Source organism: Aquarana catesbeiana, linkage group LG02 (genome assembly GCF_042186555.1).
Source record: "Aquarana catesbeiana isolate 2022-GZ linkage group LG02, ASM4218655v1, whole genome shotgun sequence".
Classification (NCBI taxonomy): Eukaryota; Metazoa; Chordata; class Amphibia; order Anura; family Ranidae; genus Aquarana; species Aquarana catesbeiana.
This window is the reverse complement of record NC_133325.1, coordinates 534,227,725-534,249,970: the sequence shown is the minus strand read 5'-3', so window position 1 is coordinate 534,249,970 and position 22,246 is coordinate 534,227,725. Positions and strand designations below refer to the sequence as shown.

Sequence of the window (22,246 nt, the reverse complement as noted above, 5' to 3'; positions counted from 1 at the left end):
GGGCACTGGTAGGCAGCACTGATGGGGTGGCACTGATATGCAGCACTGATGGGCATTGATAGGCGGCACTGATGGGCACTTATGGGTGGCACTGGTGGGCACTGATAGGCGGCACTGATGGGCACTGATACGTGGCACTGATGGGCACTGATACGTGGCACTGATACGCGGCACTGATGGGCATCCCTGGTGGCACTGGCAGTGGTAGGCATGGGATTGGGCACTGATTGGAAGCTGCCTGGGCATTGATTGGCAGCTGCCTTTGCACAGATCAGTATTTCCCTGGGGGTCTAGGGGGCATACCTGGTGGTCCAGTGTGGCTGGTTTCCCTGGTGGTCCTGGGCGGCTTCCCTGGTGGTCCTGGGAGGCTTCCCTGGTGGTCCTGGGTAGGATCCGAGGGGGGGCTGTGCTGATAATCAGCCCAGATCCCCCCTGACAGGAGAGCAGCCGATCGGCTCTCCTCTACTCGCATCTGTCAGACGCGAGTGAGGAAAAGCCGATCACCAGCTCTTCCTATTTACATCGTGATCAGCCGTGATTGGACACGGCTGATCACGTGGTGAAGAGTCTCCGTCAGAGACTCTTTACCTAGATCGGTGTTGCGGGGTGTCAGACTGACACCCCGCAACAATGATCGCCGCGATGCGCGCCCACGGGGGCGCGCAGCGGCTCAATATCCTGAGGACGTCATATGACGTCCAGTCAGGATATTGAAACCACTTTGCCGACGTCATTCTGCTATATGGCGGGCGGCAAGTGGTTAAGAATCACCACATTCATGCCCTGTTCCCACTCTCTGCTGGATGGAGATATGGTAGATTGCCATTTTTGAGCAATCAATTTCCTTGCCTGGAATAGGCATCTCAAGATTGCTAATTGAGCGTCGCCTAGTTTACCTTCTCCCTCTATCCACCCCAGCACACATAGCATGGTTCCCAAGTCTATAGAGACTTCAAATACCTGGCCTATAATACCCACTACCTCCCTCCAGTATTGGAATAGCCTCGGGCATCTCCAAAACATATGGATCAGATCCCCCTCTGCCCTTCCACACCTAGGGCAGGTATAATCTTGTCTACGGCCAAATCGGAAGAGCTTTTGCAGAGTGTAATAGGCTCTGTATAATAAGAATAAGTGTGACATCCTCTGGGGCAGGGAGAGCGACACCAATGGGGCAAGTTCAAGAATTTTTTCCCATTGTGTTTCCATTAAACTTCCCACATCTTTCTCATTCCTCCCTGTAGGACCGAACCTGTAATCCTTCCCGACTCCCTTTATATATACTTGGATAGACTTGTGATATTAGGCCTTTTGATGTTTTTGCGGCAGTAACTTTCTGTAGCACAGGTATCCTACTCCATTCTAGTATCCTCCCTCTAAACTGTTCTGCCAGTGTGTGCCTAACCTGCAAATATCTAAAAAAGGATTTGTTCGGAATTGCAAATTGCGCTATCAATTCCTGAAAGAGCTGGGTGATGTACTTTATACCTCGTCTTTCCCCAGTTTCTGAACCTCCCCCAGTTTGCTATTTTCCCATTCTGTGAATCCTCTATATCCCAGAGTCTTTTTTGCTGCTTCCCAGACTCTCGTCATTAACTCTAAGGTAGGTAGCCGACGCAAAAAGGACCCTGCCTCCAGTGTTTCGACCAGCGAATTATGCGGAGTGTTTTGTAGGAGCATCAGCCTCTCCCATCCTCCCCCCTAGGATTCACATCTGCCCATATGTTGGAGCTGTGACGCCAGGAAATAGCTAAAGGGATGTGGAAGGGCCACTCCTCCCTCCTGATTTGGGAGTTGTAAAGTGTTTAAGCTAATTGTTACTGAGCCCCCCTTCCAGATTAAATCTCTAAATAAAATGTCTATCTTTTTGGAACAACTTTTTATAAATCCATACTGGGGAGTTATGCAGTACGTACAACAGCTGTGGCAACAGTATCATTTTAATTAAATTGCAGCGACCTGCCGCAGATAGTGGGAGTTTTTTCCAAATTTTAATTTTCCCCTTAAATTTGGTTAATAGGAGGACAAGATTATCCACAATAAATTGTTTGGGGTCTCTGGAGATATTTATACCGAGATATTTTACTTGATTCGCTATTTGTATCTGTGCAGCCTCATGAGGTAAGGAGCTTTCTAGGGGGTCAATTGGCAGAAGAGTAGATTTCTCCCAATTTATCCTAAGTCCGGAGAGTCGGTCAAAGTTTCAGATTTTTCCTATAGTTTCTTTTAATGAGTTCTGCGTATCTCCAAGTAATAAAAGGAGATCATCCGTGTATAATATTATCTTTACCCATTTAGTAAAAATAGGTCCGAGCTGGAACACTTTTAGGACTCTCCAGAGATATTTCCATTCTAAACTATCAAAGGCCTTGGCGGCATCAAGAAATAGAAAGGCCCGTCTTCTCTCCTCGTCCGTTGGGAACTGGAGGTTCAGGTATACCCATCTTATATTTGTGCTTGTGGTCCTGATGGACGAGTTTCTGTATAACTTTATTTAATCTAGCCGCCAAGACCTTTGCGAGAATCTTTGTGTCTGAGTTTAGCAAGGAAATAGGTCTGTAAGAAGCAGGGTTAAGTGAATCTTTACCTTCCTTAGGAATCACTGTTATTGTGGATTCCATCATAGATGAGGGGAGGTCTCCCCCTATCGCTGACCAATTTAGGACCCTCAACAACTCAGGGAGCAACACCCTTCCAAAATGCCGGTAAGTCTCGACCGGCAAACCATCCAGGCCAGGGGACTTCTGTCCCGCCATTCCCTGCACGATTTGCTGTATTTCCTCCAGTGTTCTAGGCCTGTCAAGTGCAGTCCTATCTTCCTCAGAAAGACAGGGGATCGTCAATTCTCTAAAAAAGTTGTCCATTTCTTCCCCCATTTCCTCCTGCTTGGAACTATATAGGTCCTCCTAATAATCTCTCTATCTCCGGGGTGTGTGAGTAAATCCTGCCCTCGCTGGTAGTAATCATTGGCACCACTGATGAAGGTGAATTTGTTCTGACCAACTGGGCCAATATCTATCCTACACTTTCCCCCTCACCGAAAGCCATTTGTTTTTGTAAGATCTGTTTATTCTCTGCCTTCCCTAACATTATTAAGCGATAGTTTTGTTGTGTCTCTATCCATGCCCTGAACTTCCCAGGTGACAGGTCATTAATGTATTCTTCTTCTGTTAGTGTCACTCTTTCTCTTGCCAGTTTTTCCCCCCTCCTTCGATGTATCCCAAACCACCCCCTCCGAGGCGGTACCTGTATTCAGCTCAACACATTCCCTTAGGGCTGACAATACATCCTGTGGTTCTTCCATAAGTTCCATCCATGAGAGGCTTATTCTCCACTCCCGCAAATGATTCCCCTCCCCTATTTCTAATGAGGCTGTCATCGGGGAGTGATCCGACAGACCTCTTGGCATATAGCTTACATTTTTTACTATAGGGATTGCCTGCTCATTCCCCAGAATTAAATCAATACTCGATAATGTGGAGAGTGTCCTGGAGAAGCACGAGTATCGCCGGGACTTGAGGTTCCGTATTCTCCATATGTTCTTCAAACCCGTCTCTCCCAAAAATCGGGACAGTCGGTCATCCGTTGTTCCTCCCCGTTGTGCCCCCTGGGGGAACCTATCTATTTTCTGGTCCATGACCATATTAAAGTCCCCCAAGACTATCACCGGGACCCCCGGCCTATCCAGCACAAACTCCACCAAGCTACGCAGGACCGAAGTATTAAAGGGGGGTGGTATATACACATTAGCCAATACGTATGTTCTATTCTCTATCTTGCAGTGTAAAAAAATATAACGCCCTGATTCATCAATCCTACTTTGCATACAGTTAACCTCTACCCCTGACTTGATCAAAATACTCACTCCTCTGGAAAAAGAGGTATAAACCGAGTGAAACTGTGATCGAAAGTCTCCCCACCCCAAATGGGGTATGGAGATGTTAGTAAGGTGTGTCTCCTGCACACACAGAAGTGAGGCCCCATATATTTTTGCCATTGACAGGACTGCAGCTTTTTTCACTGGGTCCCCCAGGCCTCTAACATTCCAAGAGCATAGGATAAGTTTTTTTTTTGTTGGTGTACCTTTAGTCATTAGTGTTCAAATTTCCTAACATTATAGCATTGTGCGATTTCCTTTTTCTCAATAACTCGTGCCAATTCTTATTCGTGCTTTTTGCCTGTGATATCTCAGTGATCAAGTGCAACTTATAGAAAACATTATTTTGAATGTGTTTCATACATTCTTCCCTAAACCTTGCATACATACCAGAACTTACATACCAAACAGTCCAATCATACCATCCGCTTCTCCTATATTACTCTCTCATCACCTTACTAGGTTTGGATAGGGGCCTTCTATTGTGACCTAACCATACACACCTCATTTTGAATGTTTTTAATGTGATTCTCTTTAATTTCATCCCATCCCCTTCCCTAGCTCTCCCTCCCAAAAAAAAAAGAAAAAAAAAAAAACAAAAACAAAAAAACAAAACCAATAGCAAGAGAACACTTTGCTGTACCCCTTAAAAAATGGGGTACCATGCTTTTTGTTCCCCTCCTTCCATACACCCCACCCCCACCCCTCATCTCCTACATGCAAAAAAAAAAAAACCCAGGAGGAAGGAGAGAAAAAAAGAGAAAAATATAATAAGAGAGCAATATCAATATAAGTCACTTCTCTTTCCTCCTCCTCCCAAGTGTTATATTAGTGTTTTATTCTAACTTGTACTCAGTCATGTTATCTTCACAATTCCCAGGTAAAGCAGTCCTGTTCTTCTAGAATCTCTCTTTATGGGTTGCCAGCCACTCCCTCAGATAAAAAAAAAAAAATGTAGTCTCCCCAAGAGCCGTTACCCGTAGTCTTGCTGGGTATAGTAATGCATATTTTAGATTTAGTTGGCGTAATTTGCGTTTTACTTCCCCAAACTTAGCTCTCCGCTTTTAGAGGTCAGATGAAAAATCTGGGTAAATAAGACACCCTAGTAGCGTTGTACAATATGTTGCCCATTTCTCTAGCTCTGCGTATTATAGTCACTTTATCCTTGTAGTAGAGCATTTTTGCCAGTAAAGACCTCGGGGGAGCTCCAGGTTGAGGGGGCCTAGTGGGGACCCTGTGAGCTCTCTCTATTGCAAAAAATGGTGTAAAGGACTCCTGCCCAAATGTATCTCTAAACCACTTTTCCAGGAAAGCAGCGATGTCTGCACCCTCACTATGCTCAGGAAGCCCTACTATCTGTACGTTCTATCTTCTAATCCTATTTTCCATTTCGTCCATTTTACGCTCTTGTTTGATCTCATCTGCTCTCTTATAGCTCTCAACTCCCGTTTAAGGGGGTCAGATCATCTTCCACCAAGCCCACTCTCCCCTCCAGGGCAGTAGTCCTCTCCTGGACCTTTTGTAAATCGTGCCTGACAAAGGAAAGCTCTTCCTGAATTGTTCTAAGTTGGACAGTCATTTCATTCAGGGAATCCCTGCAGGAATTAACTACCCGCAGGACCTCTTTCAGTGATGGCTCAGGATCCCCTAAGGCTCCAACCCCAGGCGGTGACCCCAGGGCCTCTTCCACCTCCTGTCCCTAGGGCCTCCCCCCTAACTCGCACACCTCCATTGGCATTGGTACTTGGCTCTGTCCTTGACTTTTTATTACCCCTGTATCCTCAGCCTGCCGGTTGGATTGTGCCTGTTGAGTCTGTAGGGTGTTTTTTTTGGGGGGGTGTCTGGCCCGGTGTCTGCCCTGGAATATGAGCGTATTTTTCTAGTTTTGCGGCTGCTTGACTTGACTTGACATGCTGCGATTGCATGATGATATAAGCAGATGAAAAGTACCAAAATATGCGACTATTTCTACGCCACATTTTGTCTATATTATCCCTAGATGGAGCTATACCGGGGGATTTGATCTATTCTGACTCAAAAGGGGGGGGCAGAAGGGAAAAGGGAAAAAACCAAGCAAGGCAGGCAAAGTCCGTTACAGAACTCAAACGCACAGTCCGAAAACCCCAGCTCCTTACTCCGTATATCACCCAGTAGTCAAAAACAGTTTTTCTTTTATTTAATTTTTACCCTCTTTTTTCTTTAGGTAAAGTACATTAGTTATTTCTCACCCATCCACGATATCACTTTCCAGCAAGTCTTTGAGCTAGCGTTGTTCAGCTCCTACCGTCCAGTGCTGCAGGTGTAGAGATGCAGGGGGGAGGGGGAGGCTTCCTAGCAGTGATCCATTCGCTGTTCACACAGCTTCTTCACAGATCTTTAGAGGCCGTCTGCCGTCTGTTTAAACAGGAGGGAGGGGGGATAATAGCCACTCACATCTCCACTATGCTGTCTCCCCTGTCTTTTTGAGTCAGATGACCAAGTATGACTCCTTCTCCCCTGCCGTCCCAAACTCCAGCACGCCGGGGCAGGGATCTCTCAGAGAAGAATGCAGCTGAAACCCCTCACACCCCCACCAATGTTGGGAGGAGGCAGCCTCTCACTCTACCCCCTTCACCATTACTCTGGTCCACTCTACTGGCCGGCTGTGTCTCAATCCAGAGGGGAGGGGGGGGGTCAGGGGGGAGGTAGGCTGCAGTCTCTCACACCTCAGCCACCAGCCGGCACTGCTTCCACTTGTCCGCGTCTGGGTGTTCCTGCCGCCACTCTCACTGACAGTCGACAGCACAGCCTGTTGCTCGGTCTCAGTCCTGATTACAGACCTTCATCTAGAACTTTGCAGCACAAGTCTACAGGATGAGTAGGAGATAGGAGGTAAGAGGATGCCGCACACTCACTCACGTCCTCATCCGGTTACGCGCCCCCTCGCTCAGGTTCCTATTTCTACACACTATGTTGAACGGGCTAGAAATGTTACTGTTGGCTTACTATGTACCACCTCCATTTCAATTTAATATCCTGACAGAGGGATTAGCGTTTATGTCACAATTCCCCACTGTACCGGCTATATGGCTAGGGGACTTTAATACTGTAGTTGACCCCAGTCTGGATAGGCTTGCCTCTGTGCCAACTACTCCCACACCTTCTCACGCGAGATTCGGGAAACTCCTGAGTGAATTTGCACTGGTAGATGCCTGAAGACATGGACATCCAGATGACACAACCTTCTCCTGCTTTTCAGCAATACATAATACTATGTCCCGTATAGATTTAATTCTTCTATCCAAATCCCTGCTACCAAACCTGAGCGACGCAGGCTTTAGCCCACGCATATCTGACCACGCGCCCTATTGGATAGTAATTAAAATGTGTTCCCCTCCCCTTCATATATGTGGAGACTCAACCCCTTTTGGTTAACAGTTGATCTGGAGGGAGTACGGGATGAATGAGAATTTTTTTTCTCGAGCCAATCGTGACTCTGCTCCATTCGAGAAAGTATGGGATTCGTTTAATGCCGCGTACACATGAGCAGGCTTCTCGTCGTACTGAACTCCGAAGGACTTTGATGGAGTTCCGACGAAATGGACTTGCCTACACATGATCCCACCAAAGTCCGATCATTTTGAACGTGATGACGTACAACTGGACTAGAAAAGGTAGCAATAGCCAAGGTACAATAGCCAGCAGCTGCCCTTGCGCCCTTTTCGATCTGTCGGACTAGCATACAGACTAACGTGTTTTTCGATAGGAATCGAGTCCGTCGGAAAGATTTGAAACATGTTCTATTTCTAAGGTCCGTCAGATTTTTCGACAGAAAGGGTCCGATGAAGCCCACACACGATCAGAATGTCCGATGGATTCGTTCCGTCTGAACTTTTCTGCCGGAAAGTCCAGTCGTGTGTACGCGTCATAAGTCCCATGCTCAGATGGTCCTTTCACAGCGAATCTCTAGATACAGGAAGTCCTCTGCGCAGGTAGTCCAACAAGCAGAAGAAAGAATGGTAGAAATGGAGCAATTCTTTAAAACAAACCCCCCCGCCAGTCACGGCAGATCAGGTTAAAACTACAGGCCCGTATACAGCCTCATCTTTGAAAGAGCAGAAAGGAAAATATTCTACAATAGGCAGAGGGTATACGAGTGTGGGGAGCGTGCAGGGCTTCTGCTAACCTATTTGGCACACTTGGAGCATAAACTGCCCACGGTGGTCTCTCTGCGCGATGAGACTGTTCAACCCATTCGTGATCCAGATCTAGTGGCTGGAGAGTTTTGCCCCTTCGCATCCCTATATGCGTCTACCACTAACCATTCCCTGGCTGACCGATTTCCTCTCTACCGTTGTGTTTCCTACGTTAACTTCCTCACAGGTTGAGATGTTGGAGGCTCCCATCTCCACTGATGACATCGAAGAGGCAATGTCCCATCTTGCCCCTTCCAAGGCCCCTGGCTCAGACGGCCCCCCCTTGAATTTTACACAAGTTTTAGTGAGACCTTAGTTTCCAAACTACATAAGCTATTTTCAAACATCTTTAAATCCGCCTCCTTACCCAAACCCATGGGTGAAGCCTTAATTGTATTAACTGAACCCTCCTCCAACTTGATAAGAAAATATCGGCCAAGGTCCTGGCATTGACGTTAAAGTGATCCTGAGTCTTATCCATACCGACCAAACTGGGTTTATGCCTGCTATAAACACAGCATTTAACTTACGCAGACTCTTATGAACATACAAGCTGAACACTATCAGATTGGCTCCAGAGTGGTAGTGTCCTTGGACGCTGCCAAGGCATTCCATTCAGTGGAATAGGACTATCTTTGGGAATGCCTTGCCCGATTTGGTTTTGGACCCAATTTCATTAAGTGGATTCAGCTTCTTTATCAGGCTCCCGTAGCTAGGATTTTGGTCAACGGCACGGTCTCAGATGCTTTCCCTCTGGCCAGGGGCGCCCCCAATCTCCTTTATTATATGCCCTCGCTGTAGAACCCCTAGCTACAACGCTCGGAGCGCATCCTGGGATTAGGGGCTTGCGCAGTGGTCAATTAGTGGAGACGGATAGCTTATATGCAGACAACATGCTCCTTTATTTGGAGGATGCCGGCCCCTCTTTAACAGCAGCACTAAATGCAATAGAACAGATCCTTCCCTTGGATATTGGGGCCCCAACTGATATGCAAGCTCCCCCCTTAGTTCGTGTCAGCTCCATGAAATATCTTGGCATTATGGTTACTCGCTCTCCAGAAGAGTAACTTTAATAAATTTAATATTAAATTTAGAACCTCTATTGCAGTTTTAAAAGCTAAAATGCAGACGTGGGCTAGACTAGACTTCCTCTGGGCGTTATGGGCCGTGTCAACCTAATTAAAATGGTTTTGTTACCCAAATTTTTGTATACCCTATGGCATGCTCCAGCGTATATACCACTGCGGATCTTTAAATCTCTGGAATCTATTCTGAATACCTTTGTGTGCAGGAATACCCACCACAAATTGTCCTGGCAAGCGCTGAAAAACCCCACGGATTTAGGGGGCACATCGCTTCCCGACTTTCATTTGTATTATCTGGCAGCGCAAGTGTCCCATTTTTTCTATTTAGATAAGGGGGATAGGGATCGCTATCTGGCATTGGTGTGCTCCCCCCTTTCCCGTATCAACACACACCCTTTTCATCTTCCTATTTAGAGACCCTGGTGACCCATGGACTCTGGGAAATCACAAAGGATTGTTATATCATCATTTTAAGATGTGGTGAGGCGCAGACTCAGGACTCCCTCCACGCATAGTCACACACCCCTGTGGGACAATCCTTGTCTGGCCAAGCTCCTATAATCGACCATAATCTGTGGATTGCTAGGGGAGTGGCACACTTATCTTTGGCACCTTTAAAGTCCCGCTTGCTTCTTCTCAATTGACTTTACACTTATCTGGTGTTTACTGTGGGAGGGTCCTGAAATCGTTCCAGCAACTTAAATACAATTTCAGTCTTCCCAATTCAATGCACTTTCGATACCTGCAGCTCCGCCACACTCTCCAGACTCCCCTCCAAATCTAGTGTAACTATATACCCTGGATGTGATATTCGAGTCTGAGGCATAAAACTTATTTCCACATTTTATAATAGTCTACTTCTTCCATCTGCTACAGCATTAGCTTACCAATTAAAAGACCACTGGGCTGGGGATGTGGGGGAGATGGAGGATGAAGAATGGGAGGAAGTGTTGGATGCATGCATGAAGGTCTCCCCTAAACTGTCTGACCGTCTCACTCAGCTATATATTCTACACAAATCTTACTTGACCCCCCTGCGCATGGCCAAATACAGAGCCAACTACAGCCCATTATGCCCTAGCTGTGGAGATACCTTTTTCATATTATTTGGTCATGCCCTGTGATTCAAGACTACTGGTCCCAAGTAGCAAAATGTATTCACGATGAAATAGGGTCCCCCCCCCCTCACACTCTGCCCTAAGCAGGATATACTGGGAGTGTTCTGAGACCCAGAGTCATAAATTTCTTTACACTTTCCTGCAGGAATTGTTATTCATGGCAAGACTGCTTATCGCACAGACATGGCTTAGAGCACTGCCACCCACCATCCAAGATTGGATAGCTGCAGTTAAAGCTGTACTAATGTACATGAAAGAGTTATATACTCACAGGGGGTGTCCAGCTAAGTACAGTAAAATTTGGGATACCTGGTTAGAATTTATCTAACATGTCTACATGTATCGAGCTGGAAGAGGTTCCTGTTTAATATGGAGGTTATAGTGTTGACGGGTTTTTTACCCTCCAAAACACTGTGTATGGGACTATCAGACATCATTTTAATTTAACAAGATGCTAGGTGTGTCATGTCAAAGTCCAATGTTTGCATTTATATGTCTGGTTAATTATTTTTATTTTATTTTTTGAATCTTTACAAAATTTGCAATATAATTGCTATTATCTTGTAAGCATACACTCTTCTCAAATAAAGAATGTTGTTTTTTTTTTTTTTTTTGTTTTTTTTTTTACAAACAACACAGTAACAAACTAGGTACACAAAAATGTAATGAGAGACAGACCATTTTACACATTTAGTATGGTATATACGACTGATTCAGGATATGTACTTTCCATATCACAAGCTTTTCAACAATATCACAATTTTAGCACTATTCACACTTCACTGCAAACATTGTATTTCGCATGTCCCCATGCTTCCTGAGGACTATGGTGAAATAGACAATGCATATGGATGAATATATCACTATTTCCCTTGGTCCCGAGGAACCATGGGAACATGCAAAATGCGTTGATCAATATTTTGAAGCGTGAATAGTGCTACATTGTCATACTGTAGAAAAACTTGGCAAGTACATATGCTAAATACTTATCACAATCAATTTATTTTAAAAAATGGAAGGGGTCACTCACCATGTATTTGAAAGTCCTCATAAAAGCATTTCTTGTTTAGCTGAAATTCTGAGCTTTCTGTATAACTGTATAGTTCTTTAACAGAGGAACAAGAAAAAAAATATATTACATGTTTTATTATGGTTTTAAAATTACAACTGTGTTGTTTAGCTAATCAATACAAATGGAAGACAATGCTTTTTTAAGAAACAATACCTGTCACTACGCAAGCCATCACAAAGGGATGATGTTTATCCCTTGTGGTAGCAAAACAAGTATAAAGAAAAAGGTGTAAAAATAAAAAATGTATAATAAAATGAATTTAAAAAAAAAAAAAAAAAAAAACCGTAAAGCACCCCTGACATTTTTTGTAAATATTTTATTATATCTTTTCATGTGCAAACACTGAAGAAATGACACTTTTCTACAATGTAAAGTAGTGAGTGTACAGCTTGTATAATAGTGTAAATTTGCTGTCCCCTCAAAATAGCTCAACACACCATTAATGTCTAAACCGCTGGCAACAAAAGCGTGTACACCCCTAAGTGAAAAATGTATAAAATTGGGCCGAAAGTGTCAATATTTCGTGTGACCACCATTACTTTCCAGCACTGCCTTAACCCTCTTAGGCATGGAGTTCACCAGAGCTTCACAGGTTGCCACTGGAGTCCTCTTCCACAACTCCATGACGACATCACGGAGCTGGTGGATGTTAGAGACCTTGCACTCCTCCACCTTCCGTTTGAGGATGCCCCACAGATGCTCAGTAGGTATTAGGTTTGGAGCCATGCTTGGCCAGTCCACCTTTACCCACAGCTTCTTTAGCAAGGCAGTGGTCATCCTGAAGGTGTGTTTGGGGTTGTTATGTTGGAATACTGCCCTGCAACCCAGTCTCCGAAGGGAGGGGATCATGCTCTGCTTCAGTATGTCACAGTACATGTTGGCATTCATGGTTCCCTCAATGAACTGTAGCTCCCCAGTGCTGGGAGTGCTCATGCAGCCCCAGACCATGACACTCCCACCACCATGCTTGACTGTAGGCAAGACACACTCGTCTTTGTACTCCTCACCTGGTTGCCGCCACACACGCTTGACACCATCTGAACCAAATTAGTTTATTTTGGTCTCATCAGACCACAGGACATGGTTCCAGTAATCCATGTCTTTAGGATGCTTTGTCTTCAGCAAACTGTTTGTGGGCTTTCTTGTGCATCATCTTTAGAAGAGGCTTCCTTCTGGGACGACAGCCACGCAGACCAATTTGATGCAGTGTGCGACATATGGTTTAAGCACTGACAGGCTAACCCCCCCACCCCTTTAACCTCTGCAGCAATGCTGCAGCACTCATACGTATATTTCCCAAAGACAACCTCTGGCTATGACGCTGAGCATGTCCAATCAACTTCTTTGGTCAACCATGGCGAGGCCTGTTCTTAGAGGAACCTGTCCTGTTAAACCGCTGTATGGTCTTGCCCACTGTGCTGCAGCTCAGTTTCAGGGTCTTGGCAATCTTCTTATAGCCTAGGCCATCGTTATGTAGAGCAACAATTCTTTTTCCCAGATCCTCAGAGTTCTTTGCCATGAGGTGCCATGTTGAACTTCCAGTGACCAGTATGAGAGAGTGAGAGCGATAATACCAAATTTAACACACCTGCTCCTCATTCACACCTAAGACCTTGTAACAGTAAATGAGTCACATTACACCGGGAGGGAAAATGGCTAATTGGGTCCAATTTGGACATTTTCACTTGGGGGTGTACTCACGTTTGTTTCCAGCGGTTTAGACATTAATGACTGTGTTGAGTTATTTTGAGGGGAAAGTACATTTACACTGTTATACAAGCTGTACACTCACTACATTGTAGCAAAGTGTCATTTCTTCAGTGTTGTCACATTAAAAGATATAATAAACTATTTACAAAAATGTGAGGGGTGTACTCACTCCCACATGCATATGTTAACAGTGATTGCACTACACATGAGGTATCACCACAATTTTAGCACCAAAGCTCATGTTCAACTCTAAACTGACAGCTTGTAAATGCTTTTAAAGCATCGCCTATGGACAATTTTAGGTACAGTAGTTTACTGCCACTTCACAGGCATGCAAATTTGTAAAACTTCACGGTTTGTTATCCATTTACTCGATCCAACATCTTTTATTTTAGCAAAGACTGGGTATTAAAAGCACAATAAAAGTGTATATTCCTGAAAATACAAAACTCTGTAAAAGTTTTAGGCAGGTGTGAAAAAATGCAGTACATTGAGAATGCTTTTAGTAAAAAAAAAAAAAAAAAAAAAGTGTTAATTGTTTATTGCCAGGTCGATTTCCCCATGATTTTACAGAGCCATTAGTCGTTGCACAAAACAAACTTTTTCGCAGAAGAGAAACTTTTTCGCAGAAGGGAGTTTAACAAGACTCGTGGCCACTCATTAAAATTAGAAGAAAAGAGGTTTAACCTTAAACTACGTAGAGGGTTCTTTACTGTAAGAGCGGCAAGGATGTGGAATTCCCTTCCACAGGCGGTGGTCTCAGCGGGGAGCATCGATAGGTTCAAGTAACTATTAGATAAGCACCTAAATGAACGCAACATACAGGGATATACAATGTAATACTGACACATAATCACACATAGGTTGGAGTTGAAGGACTTGTGTCTTTTTTCAACCTCGCCTACTATGTAAAATAACTGTTCCAGAAATAAAATAAAAAAATATATCTCAGTTTATCCGCTTACTTAACGACTTCAGCTGTGGGCGAAATTTGAGACTTTGTACAAATATGTAAAAATCAGCATTTTTTGCAAGAAAATTACTTAGAACCCCCAAACGTTATATACTTTTTAAGCAGTGGCCCTAGAGAATAAAATGGTGGGTGCAAAAATACAATGATTTTTAAACGCACAGAAAACACAACATAATACCAAATTGTTTATTAAGTCCTCATGCACACAGGGCGTCAGAAAAAACGAGCTGCAAAGCCACTACCAACAGGAAAAAACGGCTGTAAAAACATACTTTTAGTAGCTTTTTGCATTGGCGTAAATGCAACTTTAGCAGCATTTCTCTGCCTCTATTCAAAATCAATGGTTCCCTATGAGAGCCATCTTAACTGATCCGACTTTTCGACCGGACTTGTCCGACGGATGCCGAGCCAAATCCGGCGGACAATCCGATCGTGTGTAGGCTTCACCGGACCTTCAGCAGACTTTTCCAGTCGCAAATCTGACGCACTTTAGATTTGGAACATGCTTCAAATCTTTACGTCATAACTCCGCCGGACCCAGAAATCCGCTCGTCTGTATGCTAGTCCGACGGACAAAAACCCACGCTAGGGCAGCTATTGGCTACTGGCTATCAACTTCCTTATTTTATTCTGGTGTACGTCATCACGTACGAATACATCGGACTTTGGTGTGATCGTGTGTAGGCAAGTCCGGTCGTTCGAAAGTCTGTTGAAAGTCCATCGAAAGTCTGTTGAATGTCCGTCTGACTTTTGTAGCTGAAAAGTCCGACCGTGTGTACGTGGCATTACAGCTCATTGATTTGAATAAATGTCGCATCCAAGTTGGATCATGATGATCCGACTTGTGGTGTATCTTGAGCTCTGAGGATTTTGAGGGGGGACCCCATGCCAGTAAAAAGAAGTAAAAAAAATAAAAAATAAAAAAATAAAAAGGCGTGAGGCCCCCCCCAAGATCCATACCAGCTGGGGCAGGTGGCGCCATCACAAGGGGGCGGGTATCTGAATGACCTATATATATATATATATATATATATATATATATATATATATATATATATATATATATACATACATACATATATACACACACACACACACATATACGCTATATAAGTAGTGGCACCTGCTGAACCCAACACAACAGCAGAAGCTAGCATTGGGAAAAGACATCACATTAGGAAGAACAACCAGGGGAAGAAGACAGCGGAGGCAGAAAAACCAGGGGAAGAAGACAGCGGAGGCAGAAAAACCAGGGGAAGAAGACAGCGGAGGCAGAAAAACCAGGGGAAGAAGACAGCGGAGGCAGAAAAACCAGGGGAAGAAGACAGCGGAGGCAGAAAAACCAGGGGAAGAAGACAGCGGAGGCAGAAAAACCAGGGGAAGAAGACAGCGGAGGCAGAAAAACCAGGGGAAGAAGACAGCGGAGGCAGAAAAACCAGGGGAAGAAGACAGCGGAGGCAGAAAAACCAGGGGAAGAAGACAGCGGAGGCAGAAAAACCAGGGGAAGAAGACAGCGGAGGCAGAAAAACCAGGGGAAGAAGACAGCGGAGGGAGAAGAACCAAAAGGGGGAAGACATCAGTGGAAGAGAGAGAAGAACCAGAGGGAGGAGATATCACTGGAGAGGGGAGAAGACCAGAGTGAGAAGACACGTCGGAACTGCATTAATAAAGGACTTTGGCAAAATGCTGTGAACTGTTTTTATTTACCCCCCCTCAAGATCCTCAGAGCACAATAACACCACAAGTCGGATCATCATGATCCAACCTGGATGTGAATTCTATTCAAATTAATGGGCTCTCATAGGGAACCATTGATTTTGACAAAACACTTGACGTGGCTTAAGGCTGTATCCAGCCTTAAGCTGACTTTAGCAGCGTCAGATGTTTTTACAACTGTAATGTCAGTCCTCAGAACACGCTGGCCCTAGATTTTTTTGCAGCTTGAAAACGCCTATATCACTTACAGCTCCTAAAAGCCTGTGTGCGCCCATGAGGCCATAGAATAACATGAAGAGGCTGTTTTTAGGCTGCAAAAAAAACAACATCTGATGCTGGTAAAAACAGCTGTGTGCATGAGGCCTTAAATTGCACATGCTCGTGGAACAGTGCCAAACTGTGGTACTTGAAAATCTCCATAGGCAACACTTTATAAGCCTTTACAGGTTACCAGTTTAGAGTTACACAGGGGGTCCAGTGCTAGAATTTTTGCGCTCGATATAACGCTTGCGGCAATAACTCACATGTGTAGTCTGAACATCATTTACACATGCGTTCACCTTTGTGCACAAACACCTTTGATTATTTTAATTTTTACACTATCTCTAAGATTTATTTTTTTTAATCAACTTTATTGCTATCACAAGGAATCAACAAAACATGACTTGTGATAGAGATCTAAAGTCTATCAGACCCCAGATCAAAGAAAGATCAATTTGATTCAATGCTTTTATAAGCCAGCAACGACCTGTTGCCAATTCCAGTTTATTAGACCATAGAGATGATCAGGGATGCTCCAGTCCTCGGTCATTTCTATGGTCAGCTAGTGGAACTGTCTGCTTCAGAAAGGTGGCAGAAAGTGATGGGAGAGGGGGGGCCCTTCTGCTGCTTGTAAAAGGGATTCAGCAGCTAATTAGCCACTAGAATCACTTTTACATTAAAGTCCATCACCGGCTGAAAAAAAGATCCTGGGATTATGGCTGTAGCTGCAGGCACAATCTCCGTATAAACCCTTTACCTGACGTATGACCATGTCACTAAGGCTGAAGTGGTTAACACGGTAAGCATCTGTGTGATTACCTGTTAGAGAACTAGCAGATACTTGCAAAATTAGACTCATGTGACTAAGTGTGTGATTGCCATTGCAAATACCTGTCCCAGATATGCAAGGTAGCGATAGTAAGGGTCAGTAAAAGGTCTCTCGGAGGCCTATGACTGGGTTCTGTCCATAGTAAAGAAGTGATGTCAGGGGAGAGTAAGGCATCCTCAACACGAGTCCACAGTTTAGACGTTTTACTAAGGTAACAGCCCAGAATGCGAAGAAGGGACGCCGCCTGAGAATACAAGGAGATGTGAGGCAAATACACCACTCCTTGGCACTTGGGTAAAGAGGGTGGACTAGCTAATCCTTGGTTTATTATTTCATGCCCTGCTGAGGGCCCTTATCTGGTGCAGGCAGCTCACCATCTCAGCATCTCTTATTCCCTTACCTGCTGCCCATCGTCATACTGCGGCCCACTGCCCAGGGCACATCCTCCACATCATAATACTGTGCCCCAGCAACATAGTGCTGTCCTCCCTCTGCCACAATCCGTACCCCGGAAGCATAATACTACCTTCCCCGTGCCATCAGTTGTGTCCCATCATTACTGCTCTGCCTGCCCTGTGCCTCCACCCTCAAGGAAGCTGTGCCTTGCTGGGGGCCCCGATCCAGTGCAGGCAGCTCATCACTACTACATCTTCCATCCTGCTGCCAGCACCCCGAAGCCTGCCCGCTGACCTCCAATGAAGGAACTTTGCCCCTGTGCCGACGCACCGCTACTGACATAGTTCTTACCCTGCTCCTGGGCCCTGAGCTCTCAACCCTTAGCCTTCCCCAGGATCGACCTTCATCTCAAGGTGATCCTTGGATGGGCCACCCTAGGATCCGTTATTCCAAATCGGGTCCAAAAGCTCCTCGTGCCCCCCCTGCAAAGAGATCCTGACAGCAAAGATTGACTTCTTGACAGTGGATGTCGGCCTCATCCGCCAGGATATAGGTACATTTCGGTCCCGTGTTGCTGAGATGGTGGAGGACAGGGTCTCCAAGGTGGAGGATATGGTCCAGTCGGACTCCAGGGAGGTGAAGGCCCTGCAGCTCCAGGTGAAAGCGCTTCAAGAGCATGCAATAGACACTGAAAACCGCCTCAGGCAGAACAATATCCGTATACTTGGACTGCCAAAGAGAGCGGAGGGCCCTAGACCTGCTGAGTTCACGGAGCATCTATTGCCCACCCTCTTTCACCTAGGAGACGTACCGCCCACCTTCATGGTAGAAAGAGCCCACAGAGTCCCACCGCTCCCTCTGAGACCTGGGGCCCCTCTGCGCCCTATCCTGTTGCGGATGCTCAATTACCGCAATCGAGATCGCATCCTGGTGGCGGCACGTGCCATGCCTGAAATTAAGTATGAGAATACCAAATTGTTCTTTTTACCCCGGACTTCTCTCAAGAAGTACAGCAACGCCGCAAATCCTTTACTGATGTGAGGCGCCGGCTCAGAGAAAAAAGGAATTCGATTTGGCCTGTTGTATCCCAGCAGGTTACGGATCACTAATTATGATAACACTCATTTCTTTGACACTCCAGAGGCTGCGATGGAGTGGCTGGACACCCGCTAATCACATACGACCGGGGGGAATGGTGACCGACTACAATCAGCAGGGAGTGGTTAAGTATTCCTCTCCCTTTCGAAAGGACTATCTCCTGATGACTTCCAGCAATAGCTACTCTCTCCCCGATCCTTTTTCCCCGTCACGTTCCATTTTTACCCATGTTGAGGGTTTGTGCCTTCTGTTGCTGGCTGGCCTGTCAACCACTCCTACCTGAGGAGCTCCGATGACGGCCACTGAATCACCCCACCTTTGAACAGAAGTGCCCCTTGCTGCCCCCGTTTCCCTCCCTACACGTTGGATTTCCATCCCTGATTTGAGCCGGACTGCCTTGGGAAGGATTCTATCCACCTCCGGCCCTGCGGCCCAACTTCTAGGGGTCCCAGCGACCCAAGGATTCAATGGTTTTTCCAGTTAAGGGAAAAAAACTTACATCGGTATGTATGGTTCTCTGGCCTACAATTCTGGTCCTTGAACTTGTTTTTTACAACGTTTGGGTAGGGTGTTATGTGTTTTGGGGGGAGGGTTTTTCCTGCTCTAAAGAACAGAATATGTATTATGTTGCTCTGGTGTTACTGAATATAAGTGCCATATCTGGGTTTATTTGCATCCACTTGTCTGACGAGATTATCCTGCATCCATTTCCCCCTGGTGTTCCATGATGCCCTCCTCAGATGCTGAGTCGATGACCATTCTGTCGTGGAACGTCAGGGGGCTTAACTCCAAATATAAACAATCACTAATGTTTCAATACCTAAAACTGCATAACCCTCATATAGTGCTATTGCAGGAGATGCATTGAACTGGTAGTAAGGTGTTGGTCCTGAAAAAGCCATGGGTACAAAGGGCACTTCATGAGACCTACTCCTCGTACTCTAGAGGGGTATCTATATTGATCAGTAAACAAATTCCATTTGGGGAAATTTGTTATGGTGGTGCTGAGCGTCTATAACAAGAAATATGTCATTGTGAATGTCTATCTGCCTCCTCCGAGCCAAACACATATTCTGTACACATTATATGAAAGGCTGGCTCGGCATTGCCCGACATCCGTCCTGTTCATGGGAGACTTTAATGCCACGCTGTCCCATGAATTAGATAGGCCCTCCCCACAATCTACTTTTAATTCTGACCTGGGTATGTGGGCTCAGGCAACTGAGTTCCAAGAAGCATGGAGGTGGCTTCACCCCCAGGATAGAACGTACTCCTGCTTTTCGTCCACATTTAAAACATCCTCCCGAATAGATTTGGCTTTTGCCAATGCTGCCCTCCTTGACAACATCCAGGAGGCTAGTTACCTTCCCTCTGGCCTATCTGATCATCATCCTCTTAAATTGACCATTAGGACCACCAAGTCAAGGAGCAAAGCCCTATGGAGGTTATAACCCCATTGGATCAACAATGAGGCAGTCCATAATAAGGTTTCTCCCTCTTTGCAGGACTGATGGGTGGATAATGTGGGGTCAGCCTCCCTGGAGGTGGTGTGGGATGCTTCCAAAGCTCACAGCAGGGGTCGATATATCTCGGCTGTGGCGGCGGTTAGGGCGGAACTTGGGGACAAGGTCTCTGACCTGCAACACAAAGTTGAGGAGGCTCTGACTCATTATTCGACCTCGGCTACGGTCCCCAACTTCGAGAACCTTTCATCGCTTAGGCGGGAAGTACACCTCCATGTCTCATACATCACCAGAGTTGGTATACAAAATAGACAGGAATATTTCGAGCATGGAGATAAAAATAGTAAACTCCTGGCGATGCTAGCACAGCAGGATAGGCCCTTAGCGGTTATACCCGAAATCCTTACGAAAGAAGGAGTATTAGTCACCTCCCAGGAGGATATCCTATCTGCATTCACCAAGTTTTATACCTCTCTCTAGGTCTCCTCACTCCCTGATAGCTTTGACCCTGCTCAAAGGCTCTCCATGTTAGACACACTGGCACTGGGATGGCTCTCTGATGCAGAGAGACGATTCCTTGTTTCAGAGATCACATCAGAAGAGATCACAGTGGCCATCAGGTCTTTTCCAGCAGGGAAGACCCCGGGGCCGGATGGACTGCCCATAGAATTTTATAGAGCTCACATAGAACTACTCGCCCCCAAATTAGTTCAGATGTTTAAGGCCTGTCTCCAACAGGGCTCCTTACCATCCTCTATGAGGGAAGCCCATATTGTTCTCATTCCAAAGCCTATTAAAAGACCCTAAGTTGTGCGCCTCCTACAGGCCGATAGCGCTCCTAAACTGCGACCTAAAAATACTAACCAAACTACTGGCCGCTAGGCTTAATAAGGTAAAAAAATCCCTGATTGACTCTGACCAAACGGGCTTTATGCCAGGTAGGTCCACAGACATTAACATACGCAGACTGTTTTCTAATATTCATGCCCCCCATACTAACCAGAGCACTAAGACCATTGCCACCCTTGATATGGGGAAAGCAATTGACGCGGTGGAGTGGGTGTATCTGTGGGAGGTGTTGAGAAGAATGGGTTTCCCACTGAAATTTATTGACTGGATGCGTACACTATTCAGGGGGCCAAAAACACCTCACTGCCTCACCCCTTCTATGCGCACCACTATGCGGGCGTGGAAGGTGGGGGAGGCGCTGAGGGCCCCCCAGCCGAACTCCTGGTCTCCTCATACCCCCCTGTGGCTGAATCCTAACCTATTGCAGTTCAATAACATCCCCGATCCACAGGCCTGGGCTAAATATAAAATATTGACCCTTAAACATATAATCACCAACGGAGAATTCATTTCCTTTCATGTATTGCGTACCAAATTTAACGTACCTGCACGGGCCCATTTTCGGTATCTTCAAGTTGCTCATGCCACAGGTGTCAGTTCTTAGGCCAACCAATTGTATTGGAGTATTCAGAACTCAAATCCACCTTTTCGGGTGAAGGATCTTGAGAAACCCACGTCTAAGATCTATGGGTCCTGCTGGTTGCTGGCATCCCCGAGCTGTCCTCCCTCCGCAGGAAATGGGGGGGGACATACCGTGGCTGGATGATGATGACTGGAAGGAGATCTGGGATTTTCCGTTCTCCCCTCTGGTCTCAGCCAGGGACAAGCTAATCCAATACAAAATTGGACACAGAGTTCACTACACGCCCCACAGGTTGCACCAGATGTTGCCAGCGTATTCACCGGCGTGTTGGAGCTGCTCTTATCAGCCAGGGGATTTCTTTCACATTTTCTGGGCTTGCCCAGCAATTGCTCATTATTGGAAAGAAGTACTCCAGGTGATCACTGGGGTCACTAGGCTTGATGTCCCTCGTGATCCTAAACATTGTCTGCTGGGACTAGTGGAACAAATGCCAATACTCAGAACTAGGAAAATACTAATATCTTTGTTATTATACTATACACGCAAGGCCATCACAATGACCTGGAAACAGTCATCTCCCCCCTCTGTTAGATTCTGGAAAAGCCTAGTGAACGCCAGTTTGCCCCTTTATAAAGCCACCTACTCGAGCAGGGGTTGCCCACAGAAATTTGAAAAGGTATGGACCTGTTGGCTGGACGATTAATGCCACGGCATCTGATGCGGTAACTAATTCCTAAACTAACATTATGGTTATAGTATGTTAGCAAGTTGACCCAATCTTTCTAGTCACATTATCTTGTCATTTTAATACAGAGCACAATTTCTCCTGAATTAACCCTCTCCCCCATTGGGGTATAGTTAAGCAAGTTTGTATATGTTGAATGATGTGCCCTGGTGTGGTCTGCTGTCGCATCAGAGGATATGCCCCTGCGTGGGTAACATTTGGCCATTTGTGGGCAATTTTGACAATATAAAACTTAATAAAAAGATTTTGCAAAAAAAAAAAAAAAAAAGTCTAGATACATCAGGAGATATTCAGGG

General features: G+C 45.6%; 1 protein-coding gene across 2 annotated transcripts in view; it reads right to left on the bottom strand.

Moving 5' to 3' along the window:
- The window catches only part of STRIP1 (striatin interacting protein 1), a 614,942-nt gene that overhangs the window by 453,049 nt on the left and 139,647 nt on the right, over positions 1 to 22,246 (bottom strand). For both annotated transcript variants that reach the window (XM_073615854.1, XM_073615856.1), the window contains exon 3: positions 11,286 to 11,360. In XM_073615854.1, the coding sequence (XP_073471955.1) occupies positions 11,286 to 11,360 (75 nt within the window). The remainder of the gene's footprint in view (positions 1 to 11,285; positions 11,361 to 22,246) is intronic.